The sequence below is a fragment of the Rattus norvegicus genome, chromosome 2 (assembly GCF_036323735.1).
Source record: "Rattus norvegicus strain BN/NHsdMcwi chromosome 2, GRCr8, whole genome shotgun sequence".
NCBI lineage: Eukaryota > Metazoa > Chordata > Mammalia > Rodentia > Muridae > Rattus > Rattus norvegicus.
The window spans coordinates 110,652,003-110,668,340 of NC_086020.1; the positions used below are offsets into that span (position 1 = coordinate 110,652,003).

The following is a 16,338-nucleotide window of genomic DNA, read 5'->3' on the forward strand; positions in this document are numbered from 1 at the left end:
GAGATTCAAATAACAAAACACTATATTTGTTTATATACTTAAAAATAAAGACCTACCATGAAACCAGCACTTTAAAACACTTCTGAAGATGTTAAATTTTCCTTGACAAATTCTTTCAACTCCTTTCACTAGAGTCTTCTAGTTGAAGATCTGTGAAAATGCACCTTCATTTCTGTATGATGGTAATGAAAACTGAAGGACTTTTTTAAAGATGGGGTCTTAGTTTCTACAGCATTGTATCTGTCCTATAGAGGGCATACTTCTCTATGTCCCCTCTTGTGAACACTTTCAAGATGCTGGAGAGGTCATTTGAGCCTACTCCGTGCCTGTCAAATGCCACGTGTGCCTTTATGCTCACCAAACTGAAATGTCCCATAGATCCAAGCCTGTGGTCAGAAAAATGAAATACATAGATAACAACTGTTACGAAGAGCTATTGAGACAGATTTCCTGACGCCATAGCATCAGAATCACCAGGTCACTATTTGGGTCAATTAACCAAAATCTCAGAATAAGGAACGATCACCCTTACATCAGTGTTGCTGGCAGTGTGGTCCCCAGGGTGGGATGAACATCATGATGTCTATCATTACATTTCATTAAGAATAACTTGTCTTTTAAAATGTAAGTGGCACACTGACGCCTTGTCTGCATATCAAGCCTAGGCCATTATTTACTCTCCCCTGGACACCTTATCCTCACTTTACAATGCCTCTGAAGGCAGAGGGAACCTCGCAGAGTTGCCCATTAAGCTCTGGACCACTCTGTTTGTGGCAAGGCCTGTTGCAGAGGATGTGAACCTAGATAAGTGGGTTTACTGTCTATGTTGCTTAGTTTAGTAAAACTAGTACTTACAAGGGAAAGGAAGCTTCAAAGGGTTCTTGCAAGTAAACTGCAGAATGCAGATTTCATAAGGACCAGAGTCACACAAAGATGGCAAAACTGACAGGTTTTTTTTCTTTTCTTTTCCTTTCTGCTCTTAAGAATAAGCTTGGAGCCAACAATGTTACAAAGTAGAAACCATGACAACTTAATCCTGTTTGTCAAGCATTCAGCCCTCAGCCTCATCAAGAAGACTATTATGCAGCTTTAAATATTCCATGATTAACAATGCGCTGCTCCTTAAGTGTGTTACTGCACTTTCCTGTTCTGTGAATCCTTTTTTTCGGCTACAACAGGAATTAAAACCAGACATTAAACTGGATTCTGAGGCCCCAAACCATAGATGGATAAATGGAATATGAATGTTTAAGAAACAGCAAGGGTTTTCTAACCCATATATGTTAAGACATTTGTTTAGAAAATTAGCAATAAAATAACAAATACTAATATGTCTTTAAATTTCTTTTTATTTATTTATTTTTATTGGATTTTTTTATTTATATTTCGAATGTTATCCCCCTTCCCTGTTTCCTGTCCATAACCCCCTTACCCCCTCCCACTCCCCCTTCTTCTATGAGGGTGTTCCCCCACCCAACTACCTACCCCTTCCTCTGTCCCCTCCCTGTACACTGGGGGCGGGGGCTGTCCAGCCTTGGCAGGACCAAGGACTTCTCCTCTCATTGGTGACCAACAAGACCATCCTTTGTTACATATGCAGCTGGAGCCATGGGTCAGTCCGTGTGCACTCTTTGGATGTTGGTTTAGTCCCTGGGAGCACTGGTTGGTTGGTATTTTTGTTCTTATGAGGTTACAAACCCCTTCAACTCCTTCAATCCTTTCTCTAACTACTCCATTGGGGACCCCATTTTCAGTTTAATGGTTGGCTGGGAGCATTCGCCTCGGTATTTGTTTTGCTCTGGCACAGCCTCTCAGGAAACAACTATATGAGGCTCCTACAGCATCCACTTCTTGGCATTAGCAATATTGTCTGGGTTTGGTGGCTGTATGTATATGGAATGGATCCCCGAGTGGGGCAGGCTCTGAATGACCTTTCCTTCAGTCTCTGCTCCAATCTTTGTCTCTGTATCTCCTGCTATGAATGTTTCTGTTCCCCCCTTCTAAGAAGGACTGAAGCATCCGCACTTTGGTCCTCCTTCTTCCTGAGCTTCATGTGGTCTGTGGATTCTACTTTCTCTGTGTTAAGAACCAAGGGTTGGCTTGTCTAACCTGAAGTCTCTCGAAGTACCTATGTCCCCTGGCTCTGCTCCCCAAGCACTTGGATATAACGGTGTGCCCAATTTCTATTTTCTGTGCATAACTATACATGATATTATAGTACAATGAATATATAAATGAATAAAATAATAAATCTTCGAATTGAGAATTCTTGCTTTGACTGTTCTCCAAAAATATTATATGTTTGTTTCACTATATGTATAGGAAGCTATTCTCCACATGTTGGGAGTCACTGGCTTTGGGAGGTTATTGGGCACTTGGCATGTGGCTCTTATGACTAATGTACTTACTTTTAATTCACTTAAATCTCTAAAGCCATTCAGCAAAATTAACGTTTTCTATTAAATATGCATTTATTGTTTCATAGAATTATAAGTTACTATGAATTATTTTATCAGTTGTAAATTTGGCAAATGAATTGAAACACTGTAAGATTTAAAGAATAAAAAATATTGACAATTTGATGCTGACGCAACTTAGAAATATTTAGATTAGGATAGATGAAAAAAAGTATTACCTGCTTCTTTTTATGTGTTTTCAGTGTGAGTACTGGACAGTCTAAGATTGCATGTGTGAATTATAATTTGTTCCAGCCATACTATTTACAAGAGGATTTACAGAATTTTTAGGAGACTGGGTTAGAATATCAGTTTATAAATGACGAAATATGCACATGTGTGCAATTTAATACATTAGGAAGAGAATTTTAATTAAGTGTTGATCTTAAGGCATCCAGAATTTCTGCTAATGTGGAAATTGTATAAATTTAGCTCAAAGAAAAATAACCAAGTTGGGCACTGAACTTCATTATTAAATTTTAATGATAGTTTGAAAAACAAGAACTTTTAGTGCTATTAAGCTAGAACAAAAAAGTTTATGTTTCCTCCTTCCAAGCTTTCCTGTACAACCCGCCTTACACTTGTTCCAGCTCATAGCCTCTTTCTTCATTAACTGTTGCTGCAAACATATGTGTATGACCTGATCAGTCTGTATGCTGTTAGATATATGCGTTTTTAGGGCTTCCCATTTAGTATTAGATAACCAAAATCGTTAACCTCCACTTTTGAGATTCTGGGCCATACAATCTTGGGCAGCGCCCTCTGGAGGCAGTCTCTGGGAATCGGAAGTGGAAAGGAAAGGGCTTGGGTTGAGGGCAGCAACACAGAACTCACAGAACATTCTGAGTACAGGTTTGAACTTTTCCTCTTTCAAAACCCTACAGGCATGACAAAGCGTTTGCAGAGTTTATTTCGCTTTTTCATAATCGTTCTCCCACAGAAGAAATTCTTTGGATACTATGCTTAGAATATATTTGATTTCTCTGATGTCTGGTTAGGGTTCACATCACTTCGGAGCGTAAGGATGAAGTGCGAGTCAGTAAGATGGCTTACTGGGTAAAGGTGCCTGCTGTTAACCTGAAGACAGTCTCAATGTCTGGGATTGGGTGTATTAGTAAAGACCAATTCCTGACAATTGTCAGTCCTCTAGCTGTCATATGTGTATGCACACAAACATGAACACACACACACACACACACACACACACACAGTCTACATGATAAATGAATGAATGGATGAATGAATGAATGAATGAATGAATGAATGAATGAATGTCAAAACTGTAAAGAAAAGAAAGAATTACTGGTAGAATTTAAAGTGAAAGTCATCAATTCCAGGAATTTTTTAAACATATGCTTTCTGGAGGCATTCATCTCTTGTCCAGTGTCATTATTCGCGATACTTTGTCCTCTCGTTGCATGAACTTGCAGAAAACTATGGATAGTCGTTGCTATGAAAAGAGATTCTGACATTATGAAAATGAAAGACACGTTTAATAAATTGATTTCCAAAATTAAATAGGAACGAATTAGAGACAAGTGTTACTAAAAAAAAAATTGGGTTTTTGCCTCCAATTTCATGTAATTTAGTATAACATCTGAGCCTGGTCTGGGATCCTTCTAGATGTGTCCCTTCTGAAAAGGACTCCATTATGAGCTGTGCACAACCAACAAATTTAGTAAATATTAACGATTAGCTTCTAAGTAAAAAAAAGGCCAAATTGTATTCTGAAAAGCAGAGCCCTTGACATTAGGAGATAACATCAAACCATATGTCATGGCAAAAGGCTCTAATGAAACAGATATTCTTTTACTAAAAAGAAATAATACATCTTTCTTAAAGTTTATTTTCATATGAAGTGAAAAAAACTGAGGAATTCTTGCATAATTAAATAATACAAAATCACTACATATCTTTTTCTGACAGAAATAATTGCTGCTAATTATGATAATGTTGCCGCAAAGAATCCCTTTAAATTGCTTATGCTTATTTGAGTGTGTTGCAAATTAACCAAGAAAGATGAATTTTCTATATAAGATGCCATCTCCCAGGCTCAAACACAATAATCCAGAAGCTATGATACAAAAATTAATATGTCTTGGATATGTTTTATTGCAGGGTTTTCCTCTGTGCTATAGAAAGGCAGATTCACTCTGGGGACATTGTTTCATTTGGACTTTTGGTTTTTGTGGGTTTTTTTTCCTTAGAGTAAATTTATGGTCCTCATGCCACTAGCTGCTCAGAGAGACATGTGGGCAGGAGCATATGGGGGAGAATCTGATCTGTGTAATCTGTAGCCTCAAACCCCTACAGTGAAGTTCAAAATCTCCCACTTCCGCTTCTCTTTGTGGCAGTAGTTGAACATCTGTAATTCAATTTAAAACCAACCGGAAATCAAAAGGCAAAAATGAATGGAAATGCCATTTTCTGTTTCTTTTACACACTTAAAAATATAACCTTACCTTGAATTTGAAAAAAAGAAAAGACTTAAACCCTGCAACTAGGTCTATCTGTAAATGCATGGGTTATGTTTCTGTGATATTGCACCTCTCTGATTTCAAGTATCAATATTTACCATAATCTTCAGGTTCCTTAGTATCAACGCTTCCATCACTTCACAAACTGAGCCAATATGTGAAGAAAACACACACACACACACACACACACACACACACACACACACACACAGAGAGAGAGAGAGAGAGAGAGAGAGAGAGAGAGTGTTCATGGGGATGCAGAAGTCACTAATGAGTATTAATCAGTTACATCGTTCATGTGTAAGAGATCTAGGATAGAAAATACTTGGATCTGGATATCCAGGTAGCTTTCTTGCTAATGGAACAAAGTGTGTTTAATTTTTGAAAAGCTCTATCTTGTTTATGAGGAATGTAAGATGTGCTTTTTACAGGTGGCTGGTTCTCTTTCCTGCCGACCATTTCAGTGTGAGCGCCTGTTCTTTATTTCTTATGCACCTACCCGAGGAACAGCACAGTGAATTCAATTATAGGTTTATTGAAGTCTCTTTGTAATGCATGCAGAACACTCTTCCAGTTTCTGAGAGTTTATCTACCTGGTAAAAATCCGGGAATTCTACTTTAATTTGAGCAGTAGAATTTCTTCCCTCTGAAGCTATTAATACACACGACAATACTGGTATGAACAAGAGATGACCTGGGCTATGGGAACAGAAGCAAGCGGTCAAGTGCCAACTTGATCAGAAAGATGAATGGAAGAATAATAACTTGGCCTCAGAAACAGGGATTTGAGAACAGGCAACAAGAAAGCAACTGCATTAAGAAGCAGCCTGCCTTGAGTGGGTGAAACTTCTCACAATACCTGCAGAGGCTGTGATGGATCCATATGGTTGACCATAGGCTAAAAGGTTCCTCATCTGTCTGTGGCGGCACCATCAAGTGGTGAGGCTTAATGGAAGAACGTTAATATATGTCTACCGTCCCACATGGCAAAAGGAGAGAACAGATTCAGCTCCTACATCTAGTTCTCTCAGCTGACCTGGCAGGAACAGAGATGATCACATTCTTTCCCCTCACCTACACAAACAATACATATGGACAAATTAATAAATTTTAAAAAATGAAATACTACATCTTCCTTAAATCTTATTTTCACACAAAGTGAAAAGCTAAAAATGCTAGCATTATTGAAAGGAACGCTACAACTTTCTTTTCTGTTGTAAATAATTGCTTCTAATTGTGGTAATAGGGAAGTGGTGCCGAAGGTCATATCAGTATTCTGCCCTCTCCTTCCCTCTTTGATACTCAAGTTCTATGACACGATATTCTTTGCTATTCTCTGCACTCTCATCAACATAGTTGGCTCACCACAGGTGGTTTAAAGAAACCAAGAAATCATGCACTGAAAGGGGCAAGATGATGTGTCAACATAAACCTTTTTACTTTTTCAGTTGATGTGTCCAGGTGATTTATCATAGTACCAGAAAGATGATGGACATCGAAGGCAACCTCTGCTAGTAAGAATAGCAATATTCTTTAATAGGTTTGATATTTTCAGGAAAGTAGAGCCTTCCCCTTAGAGTGTAGGGAAGTCATAGGAAAGGGGAAGGAAGAGATATAGGAATCAGAGGGACCAAGAACACCAGGGCAACTGAAGTGGCAATCACCAGTCCTGCATGGTCTGTGGTAGGTCTTCTGCATATGTTATCTTTGTTGGCTCTTTTGTGGGACTCCTAACAGTTGGAATGGTGTGTCTTTGACTCCTTCATCTGCTCTTAAGACCCTTTTCTCTTACTGGATTGCTGTGCCCAGCCTTGTGTATGAGGGTTTGTCCCTAGTCTTACTGAATCTTGTTATGTGATGCTTTCTGTTTATCTTTAGAAATCTTGCTCTTTTCTGAAGGAAAATGGAGAAGGAGTGGTTCTGGGGAAGAGAGAGTGAGTAGAGTAAAGGGCTGGAAGGAATGAAAGGAGGGAAAACTGTAGTCCAGATACATTGGAAATAAAAAATAAAAATAAATGTTAAAAAAAGAAAGAAAGGGGTTGGGGATTTAACTCGGTGATAGAGCACTTGCCTTGCAAGCGCAAGGCCCTGGGTTCGGTCCCCAGCTCCAAAAAAAAGAAAAGAAAAAAAGGAAAGAAAATAGCAGGGAAAAACCAAATAAAGGAAAGCCATGGAATGAAGGCCAGAATCTCTGTGAACCACTAAGAGGTTAGAAACTGAAAGGAACATTAAGGAAAACAGAACCCTGTTCTGGTTTTAAGGTACTCTGTGATGTGCAATAGAATGGCATGTGAGTTTGGAGTTGGAGGATATAGGGTCAGCTGGAACACACAAGTCTAGGGAAGACATTCTCACAGCTCTGTCTTTTAAAAAAATGAACTGGGACAATTCCAAATTAAAGTGACAGTGACAAAGGAGCAGGGCTGGAATATTTACAGAGTAGATAGTGCAGGGGAAGACTTGAGGGGCAGAAATGAAAAAACAGCATGAGCCTGTAAATGAGATGCAGTGGAGGGCAGCAGGAAGACTGCCAGGCACTTGAGCAGGAGTAGGCAGCGGTGCAGAGGGCAGAAACACAATTTAAAAGCCTAAAAAACTGCAGCATTGAGGAGCCAAGCTCTTGTGTGCTTGTAACAAGAGCTGAAGCAGTCCTGGATAAAGACTAATACCTTTTTATTAAGCAACAGTAGTATCATTTATTATACCAAATTGCATAGGACAGGCAAGGAAGGGAATTTGCCATCATCTTTATGAAGCCTGAAGATCCGTGTCCCACGCTGTAGGTTTAACATTCAGCCTACAGCTGATCACTCCACCGAGAACCCATCCCTCAACATTTCATATTTCAAAATGTAATACTGCTCCGTCAGCCACAGGCACACTCTGGGGCTGTTCTAGGTTGCCTTTTCAGTGTACTTTGCATTTTACCTACTTTTTGAAAAAAATTCATTTTGCTTCCAATGCTTTAGCATCATTTAAAAATACTTTGGAATATTTTCCCGTCTCTAAATCTTTACCTTTTCAAAGACGTAAGAAAATCCCCAGCATCCCTTACTACGAGAGATAACATGCCCTTACTGCCCACAATGCTCTTTTGATTAAACTCATCATTGAAGCATTGACAAATTTGATACAAAAAACACCACCACCACCACTATCACCACCACCGACAACAACCATTCTGTTGCCATGTACAAAAGAAAGACTGTAATCCCAAGGAAACACGAAGGCGCAGCACTAGTGACCCTGACTGTGGTTATTATCACTGTTTCACTATTGCTGTATTTACTACTATAAGCTAGATATCAGCATAAAATGAAGAAACATGAAAATTCCACAAATGTCAGCCATGTTGAGTTGTAGAGATTCAATACACATTGACACAAAGAGAATGGGAGGTAGGAGCACATAGAAGTTTCTAGAATTTAAATATTGCTATTATAGAAGGGACTCAGATTATTGGCAAGCCAGTGGTGCATCCCAAGGGTCCCCTATCCACGGGACTCTTCAGATTCTGGTCTAGAGTACATTCCTCATTTCACTTGCCATTTCTCTAGAACCCATGGATAACTCAAAAGTGAACCTGAGCTAAGTGGCTACCTAGTGAATATCACTTGTTGACTTTTTGTTATTTTCATCCCTGTCATCCCATAAGGCAAACAGTGTCTTGTTTACTCCCATGTAAATGTCATCCAATACTATCAATAATTAACAGAAACCTATACAGACCACTGTGTAGTTTGCAGTGAATAAATAAACAAACATAAGTGGAAAATGTCTTATTAGAATTCTCTTAGTATCTACATTATGTCCTTTCTAAATTATAGCATATATGCGTAGCTGACATTTTCCCTACGCTTCCTCACATATATTAAAGTTTGTTTGTAGAATAAAAATAACAGACATGTAATTTATTGTTCATAGTATGTTACCTAGGGTTTTTTGTTTTTGTTGTGTTTTAATTTTCCCCAGGTAAACAATCTTTCTCCTCTAGTGTGCTCATTTGAGTAATCTATCAAAAATTGATTATCTCCTAACCTTTATTATAACCCAATTGAAACAACAGGTTTGTTACAGAAGAAATATATGGGCCATCATAATTTTCTCTTGTTCTTAATTGCCTTCTAGGATTCTGCCTTTACATGTAAAATCACCAAAAGGTCTTAACTCACTGCACTGGTTTGCACTTTGCTGAATGACACTGTAGAAATCTGAGCATTTACTGCTATGCTTTTCATTTTATTGAAGTGATGAAAGAATTATACACTGAAGGTAGCTTTACATTTTCTAATAAGAGAATGTTCAGTCAATTCTGCTATTACTCCATCTTGCAAATAAAAATAGTGCAGCTCATATGATAAAGCGTGTCTCTAGCGTGAGGTGAGAAAAGATTCTGAGTGTATCATTTTCATTATTACGTATCTTACCTTTATATGAGATCGATGATTCGGACATCTAATGCCTTATCCTTTTTAATGATCTTTGGCTGATAGGGCATGTAATTCTTTTCAACTGTGAACCTTTCCAAATGTAAGCTATAACTTACTTGTGCTGTGTTTATTTGTCACAAACTATTCCAGTTTTTCAGGGTATGGATAAATAAAAAGTAAAGAAAGAATGGTATCTTGTCTTCCTCTTGTAAAACTCAGGGTCTGGTACAAAGAGTATGAGTCCATGAAGAAAATCAGTTGAAGATCATTGACATGACCAAAGCACATACTTGGACATATAGTAGGAAATTATCAGTATATAAAATCACACCTGTAATTGTGCACTATGTTTACATATGTGGCCCTTTTTCTTATTTTGGTTTTAGAGATAATTTGTAAGTTGAGGAAGATCTCTATGAAAAAAAAAGTAAGTATTTACCCACAAAACCAAAAGCAAACAGAAAAACAAAACAGAGAGCAAGGAAAAAATGTGAAGCTTGAAAGTTACGTGCTTTTCTTTTTCTTCTTTTTCTTTTATTTTTGAGATTACAACCTAATTACAGCATAGGCACCCATCCTCTTGTTTCTTCCCTCTTTACCTCCAGACACTCCCAAAAGCCCTCTTTGCTCTTGTTCAAATTTTCAACCTTATTTTTACATTAACAGTTGTAACACACAAATGTGTATAAGTATTTTATAAATATAGCACAGACTTAGTGAGTCGCTTTGAACTGTATCTCCTAGAATTCAAATACAAATCCTATCTGACATGTCCTCACCATCTCATCAGATATATATTGTTTTTATTCTTTTAAACTTCAAGAATACACACACACACACACACACACACACACACACACACACACACACACACACTAGGCTTCTGACATAGAAATTAATTTAGACATAACAAAAAGCATGTAAATTACTCTTATCTACTGAATAACTTGCCTTTCCATTAATCAAACTTTTTTTGAAATAACAACTCTGTCTCTGCTTTTATGTCCTCATAAAAATGCATATTGTTAAATTGAGTGGTATCGGTGGAGAATGATCACACTAAAGCAATAGTTATCTGCGACTTCTCGCTTGTAGTATTTTATTCTTACTATAGCATCAAAAATCTAGTTATTCAAATCATCAAATTTTGTTAACCAAACTGAATAGAATCAAAACATATAGTTTATTAAAATTGGTTTCCATTAAGTTAAGAAAAAATGTTTCAAACTGCCTAGCCTTTAGGCACATTATAAAGTGATTTTAACTATTAATTTTAATAAAAGTAGATAAAATAGTACTTCAATGTTTTCCCCACTGATGGATTACACTACATATTTACTGCAACGTAGAGTATTTAATTAGTTCTTTTCCTCAAATTTGTTGATTTTCAGAAAGGTTTAAGACTCATGAACCATGGAAGCTTTATCCTTAATAGTTTAGCAGGAGTCATCAATCAATCTGTCATTACCAAACTTACCAACTGCAAACTACAGGACTGATGGCTTGAGAACATGTACTCATTGGCAACAGTGGCGTGAATATCACTAAATTAACCAAACACTTTACCACTGAACTGAAGTCCTCCACAAGATGAAACCCACACCTGGCAGCAATATTTGTCCTAGTATCTATATCTAGATCATCCATAAAAGAAAGCATCCTAATATCATGCTGGTAAATAAATACACTAACCATCTCAATAACTTACCATTAAACACATAGATCAACATATCTTTCTACTTTAGTCTAAGACATCCCTGTGTGTGATGGGTGGTGACTAACAACTGGCCAATGTTCAGTGACCAGACTGTAGGCTACTTAGCCTATAAGAGAACATAGGTATCAAACAAAACCTCTCCCAAGTTGCAGAGGTCATCACAAAAGAGTGGGGCACAAAGAATGTAAGTTGGCAGGCTTGTGAATGAAGGACTCTAAGGGAACATTATCGTCTAGACGTGGTAGAATAGCTACAAATCCAAGCTCATGGAAGTCATGAGCATAAATCCTTTACAAGTTTAGCCATACCAAATCCAGCATGGGAAGGAAGTTTAGCATACTATCTCACCCCACGGCATGCAGCTACTGACAACTGTTAGCTATTGGAAGAGACAGTGTTCCCTAATAGTGTAACCCTTGTTAGGTCAAGCACTCACCAGTGGAAAATCACACACCCAAGAATATTTAGACAACAGAAATTGGTCTTGAAGCATTAAAAACAAGAAAGAATGAGAAAAGAGAGGGTAGTTAAAAGGGTAGCGAATGGGGCTGAGTTGAGAAAATTGGAGGGTGGATATGACCAAAAGTTCTTTGAATAAGTCTCAAAAATAAAAACAAATATCAAAAATTAAAAGTATTATTGGCTAGAGTCAAGAATTTCACAATTACCAGGTCCTTCTCAAACAAAGGTAACAAATCTTTTATTTACCTACGTTAAGCACGGTGGCTTGGAATTCTTCATTTTTCTTTTCACACAAAAAGTAAGACATTTATTCTAAATTTGAACTGGTTAAAACACATTGTAATATTAAAGTCCTTTTTGTATTTTTTTTCATTTTATGGGATTTAAAAATACATCATCATTTGGACAGTTTCTATTTTCAAAAACAGGAATTCACTACGTCTTCTAGACCACATAATTTATTTCATCACAATTTAGAACTTATGCTCATTAAAGCACACATTTCTCTAGCTTACAAACCAAACACTTTGTATGGATTATTTTCTACTATAAAAATATAAATTAAATATTTCTCAAATAACCAAGTTAATTTTTAGTAACCATAAATTAAAATATTAAAATATAAGCAACTAATATTTACTATATCTTCATTACTAAGACCTATGAAATAGTGATTTAAGCAGTAGAAGATGAATGAGGGAGAAACTGAGCTAGCTTATGTCAAAACTGGATGAGAAGAAATATAGAAGCAGGATGAAGTTAAAGCCTGGATGTATACAGTTCTATGCAGGGTCACCAGGGATGTTAAGGTGACACTGAGGCAGAGGATGGAGAGGCAGAGTCCTGCTTCCTCCATCTTGTCTGCTTTGTCAGCCTCACTAGCAGTTACTCTCAGCACACAGCTGTCTGTCTCAGAGGGAAAGGCATAAGCAGTCCTGAGGGAGGGTATGTACTGCTCTGCCATGAGATGCCAGGTGAAGGTCTTAGCTAAGGAAGTTATGCCAACCACTGGCCTCCTGAATATACTGATGAATTTTTTCCACACCATTCCTAACGTATATTGGACAAAATGTTTTTCACAAAGCATGCTTTAAATCTAAAACCTTGGTCATTAAATAGTGGTATTAATTATATAACTGAAATATTACTTCAGTACTAATCAGTAAAAAATCTAAAATAGATCAAGTATGGCAAAATCAAAGCAACAATTGTTTCACCTATTCCAAACTGGTTTTTCTGCCAATCACCCCAGAGCAACATGTCTACAATTAGCCAGTTACTCACTGACATCCCAAATTGATCCTCACATCAAAATACTGGAATCAAAAGACAGAGAAGAATCTTCTCTGATAAGAGATAAAACCTTAGTTTATACCTAATTTTTAGCATTTACCCCAAAGCCAACTTGACCAACATTCTTTTGAAACTCACACCTAAGAAAACTTGACTTACCTTGGTTTTAGATAAATATTCACCAAGGAGACTTCACATAGCTACAGTCTTCATTGCCATAGGTTATTGGATGACTGCTGTTCTGCTCTAGTGTAATACTTTTGTGAAGTTGCTGTAACAAATATGCTGGTATTTCTCTCTCTCTCTCTCTCTCTCTCTCTCTCTCTCTCTCTCTCTCTCTCTCTCTCCCTGCGTGTGTGTGTGTGTGTGTGTGTGTGTGTGTCTGTATTATATCCTTTGAATTCATTCCCAACAGTTTTGTTTTGAAAGAAACTGGCCCAACTCCAACTATTTTAGAAACAATATTTTAAAATGTGCATTAGACCAATGGTTCTCAACAGTCCATCTCTTACATTGTGGTGACTACCAACCATAAAATTACATTTGTTGCTGCATCTTTATTGTAATTTTCATAATGTAATGAATCATAATATAAATATTTATTTCCAATGGCCTTAGGCAACCCCTGGGAAGGGGTCAATCAACAGTCAAAGTAGAGGTCATGATCCACAGATTGAGAACTGCTTCTTTGGACCATTTCTCTAACAAAAGTAGGTTCCTTTTTATTTTAAGAGTTTAATGAAAGTGAAGGTCTGAAATATGTTATATACATATATGTAATTAGTAAATGATATATTTTTAAAGGAAAAAAAGAAAGTTTACTGAAAACCAACTTCTGGCTGAACGTGATTCCAAGGAGCAAACCAAGGACTGAACTGCAGGATTCAGAGACAGGACAGACCAAACTGAAGTAAAGTTCATGCTCCATGGCAATATGGCTGGTGGTTAAACAGTCCATGTGACTGAGTGAGTTCTTCCTTTATTTTAGCTGCTTAATTTGTGGTGCTGAAGCTCAACCATATTGTGGTTTTAAAAGACAAAGATGTGACCACACATGTAGAATTTAAACCAGATCAACTTTGACATCCTTAGTAGTTCTAAAGACACCCATAAACTAGGAAACAACATTTATAAAATGAAATAGGGAGGAACAGGTAAATTTTCTATTAACTTAAACACGCAGCACATCATAGGAAATTGTGCTGGGACCACAACTTACACTCAGAAAAGGCAACTTATGGTGTGGCTATACACACCAGCTCCACCTATAACATTTCTTTTAAGTTCTCAGTGTACCAACATGTCACTGCACAGTCTATTCAATTGGAGAAATTTGGAAGTATATGACAATGATAGCCATTAAGATGGCTGAATTATTAAATACTATAAAATATAACTACTATAAAATAAAACATTGAAGTACTGAAAGGCTTCATACGAAAATGTTCTATAATAATAAAATGACTATGAAAATTAGGGAAAATTGCGAACTACTTTTTCTTTCTCTCTAATTAGCAGGGTTTTCAGTGGTGAGAAGTACTTCCTAACCACCCAAAATAATTCTACTTGAACAAGGCATAACCAGGCACTCTGGTCAGCAAGATGTCCCTGAACAGCAGGCTGCAGAAATATATCTGCTTTTATTGATTAAGGATATTCATGACATCATCCACTCAACTCTATTACACTGTCAAAATGTCTACTGAAGACAGAGAAAGTAACAAGCTCTTATTCTCCCCATGGCAAAAAATATATGTATGATGTTAAAAATGTTATGAAATAGTATGTAATTCAAGATTAAATCAAGAGTATAATATCCCTTTATCTAAACACAGTGACTTTGAGACTTGAAACTGTGATAAAAGTTTTTGAACAATTAAATTAAAAAACACAATCTATAAGGAATATGCTGTATTTTTAAACAAGTTACATTAAAATACCACAGATAATTTTGACTATAACTACTATCTTTTATTTATCACTGTCAACAGTCTCACTGCACATTGATAGAACAGCTTTAAAAAAAGCTGACTAGTAAATAAAACGGATATTTTACTGAGTATATGTTTTCTATATTTCTTTTTAAAACTAAGGATCTCAATATTGCCTCTAACTTCTTTCTGAAAACACTGTCTATGACTGAGATAAACTGACTGTCACCTTCAAAAAATAGATATATTCTTTCTAAAATAAATCACTCACTTAAAAATTGTACTCAGAGACACTATTCTTAATTATTTATGGGGCCACAGGAAAAGATAAAAGAGAGGAAACACTTCCAAGACAACAGTAACATGACTTCCCTAAGTTAGTCCATCCAGGGTTCTAGACAGAAGTGTAAACTTGCATCTAAAAGAGCACAGCGCCACACGAAAGAAAAGCCGCAGTAAACATCTGTTCATGGACTTGGTTTCTGAAGGCCTTTGCCATTAGCTTCCATACTTAATGTGTTGTCATCGTACAAGGTACATCCCATCAGGCAAAGCTATCAACGACCAGTGCCTTCATTACCTTTTGGTTTCAAGATTAAAAATTTCCCAAGTTGCCTTTACTCAATGTGTGAACACTTAGAGAACTTATTGAAGCTTTCAAAAGCCAGGTTCAAAAATAAAAAGTATCAGGAAGCAGAGAAGAAAGTGAAAAACAACCGAAGTAGCACATACTTTGCCATGAATGTGAAAGGAGTAGGAGATAGCTTACCAAGTACCCCAAGCCGATAGTTGACTGTGATGACGATCACATTACCGTAGCTTGCCAACACACTCCCATCATATAGATTTCCAGTACCTTCCATGTAAGAGCCACCATGGATGTACACCATCACTGGTTTGGGACCCCCACTGTCCCGAATATCTGCAAAACAAATGATTGGCAATTATTGTTATCCTCAACAACATGCATGATGAAACACAGTACAGTACTTTTTTTTTTTTTTTTTGCATTTTAAGGACAGGAGGGCATGATTTTAATGTCTTTAAATTGCTGTTTTTCTTAAAGTGTTTCTTAAGCAATTCCTATTGATAGCTATTTATGAAAAGAACAACAGGCACCCATTGTTTTCTGTATAAACTTTAGTTTTGAAGAGATGGACATGCGATTCACAAACTATTAGGTAAGGACAGTGATTCATTTCTATCTGGAGTCCAGTCATCAATCCCTCCTCTATTACTGCGAAGCTTTGTATCAAATACAACATGATTGCATTAAGTCATCTGTGGTCCCTTTTGTGAGCATAATCAGACCACTATTCTTTTCAGAGTTTAATCTTCCCACTTAAGTTCTGTCAAATGACTGCTGAGACAGTAAAACATGTGCATCTAAGCACCTGTGGGTGACACACTTAGAGGATGTCATGGAATTGCTGTATCTCGAGAAGCACAGCATTCACCCATCCAACCCAAACTTAGTTTTTAGAAGAAAAAAATAAAAACAAAGTTTATTTGTGCTACTTCCTGTAGCTAATGGCCTCCTCTCATTCCTTTGTGCCATGCTTTTTAATCATG

At 37.0% G+C, this 16,338-nt stretch overlaps 1 protein-coding gene across 23 annotated transcripts in view; it reads right to left on the reverse strand.

The window, feature by feature from the left end:
* Nlgn1 (neuroligin 1) overlaps positions 1-16,338 on the reverse strand; it is a 925,330-nt gene that overhangs the window by 467,016 nt on the left and 441,976 nt on the right. For all 23 annotated transcript variants that reach the window (XM_063281164.1, XM_039101572.2, XM_039101573.2 and 20 more), the window contains one exon: positions 15,536-15,688. In XM_063281164.1, the coding sequence (XP_063137234.1) occupies positions 15,536-15,688 (153 nt within the window). The remainder of the gene's footprint in view (positions 1-15,535; positions 15,689-16,338) is intronic.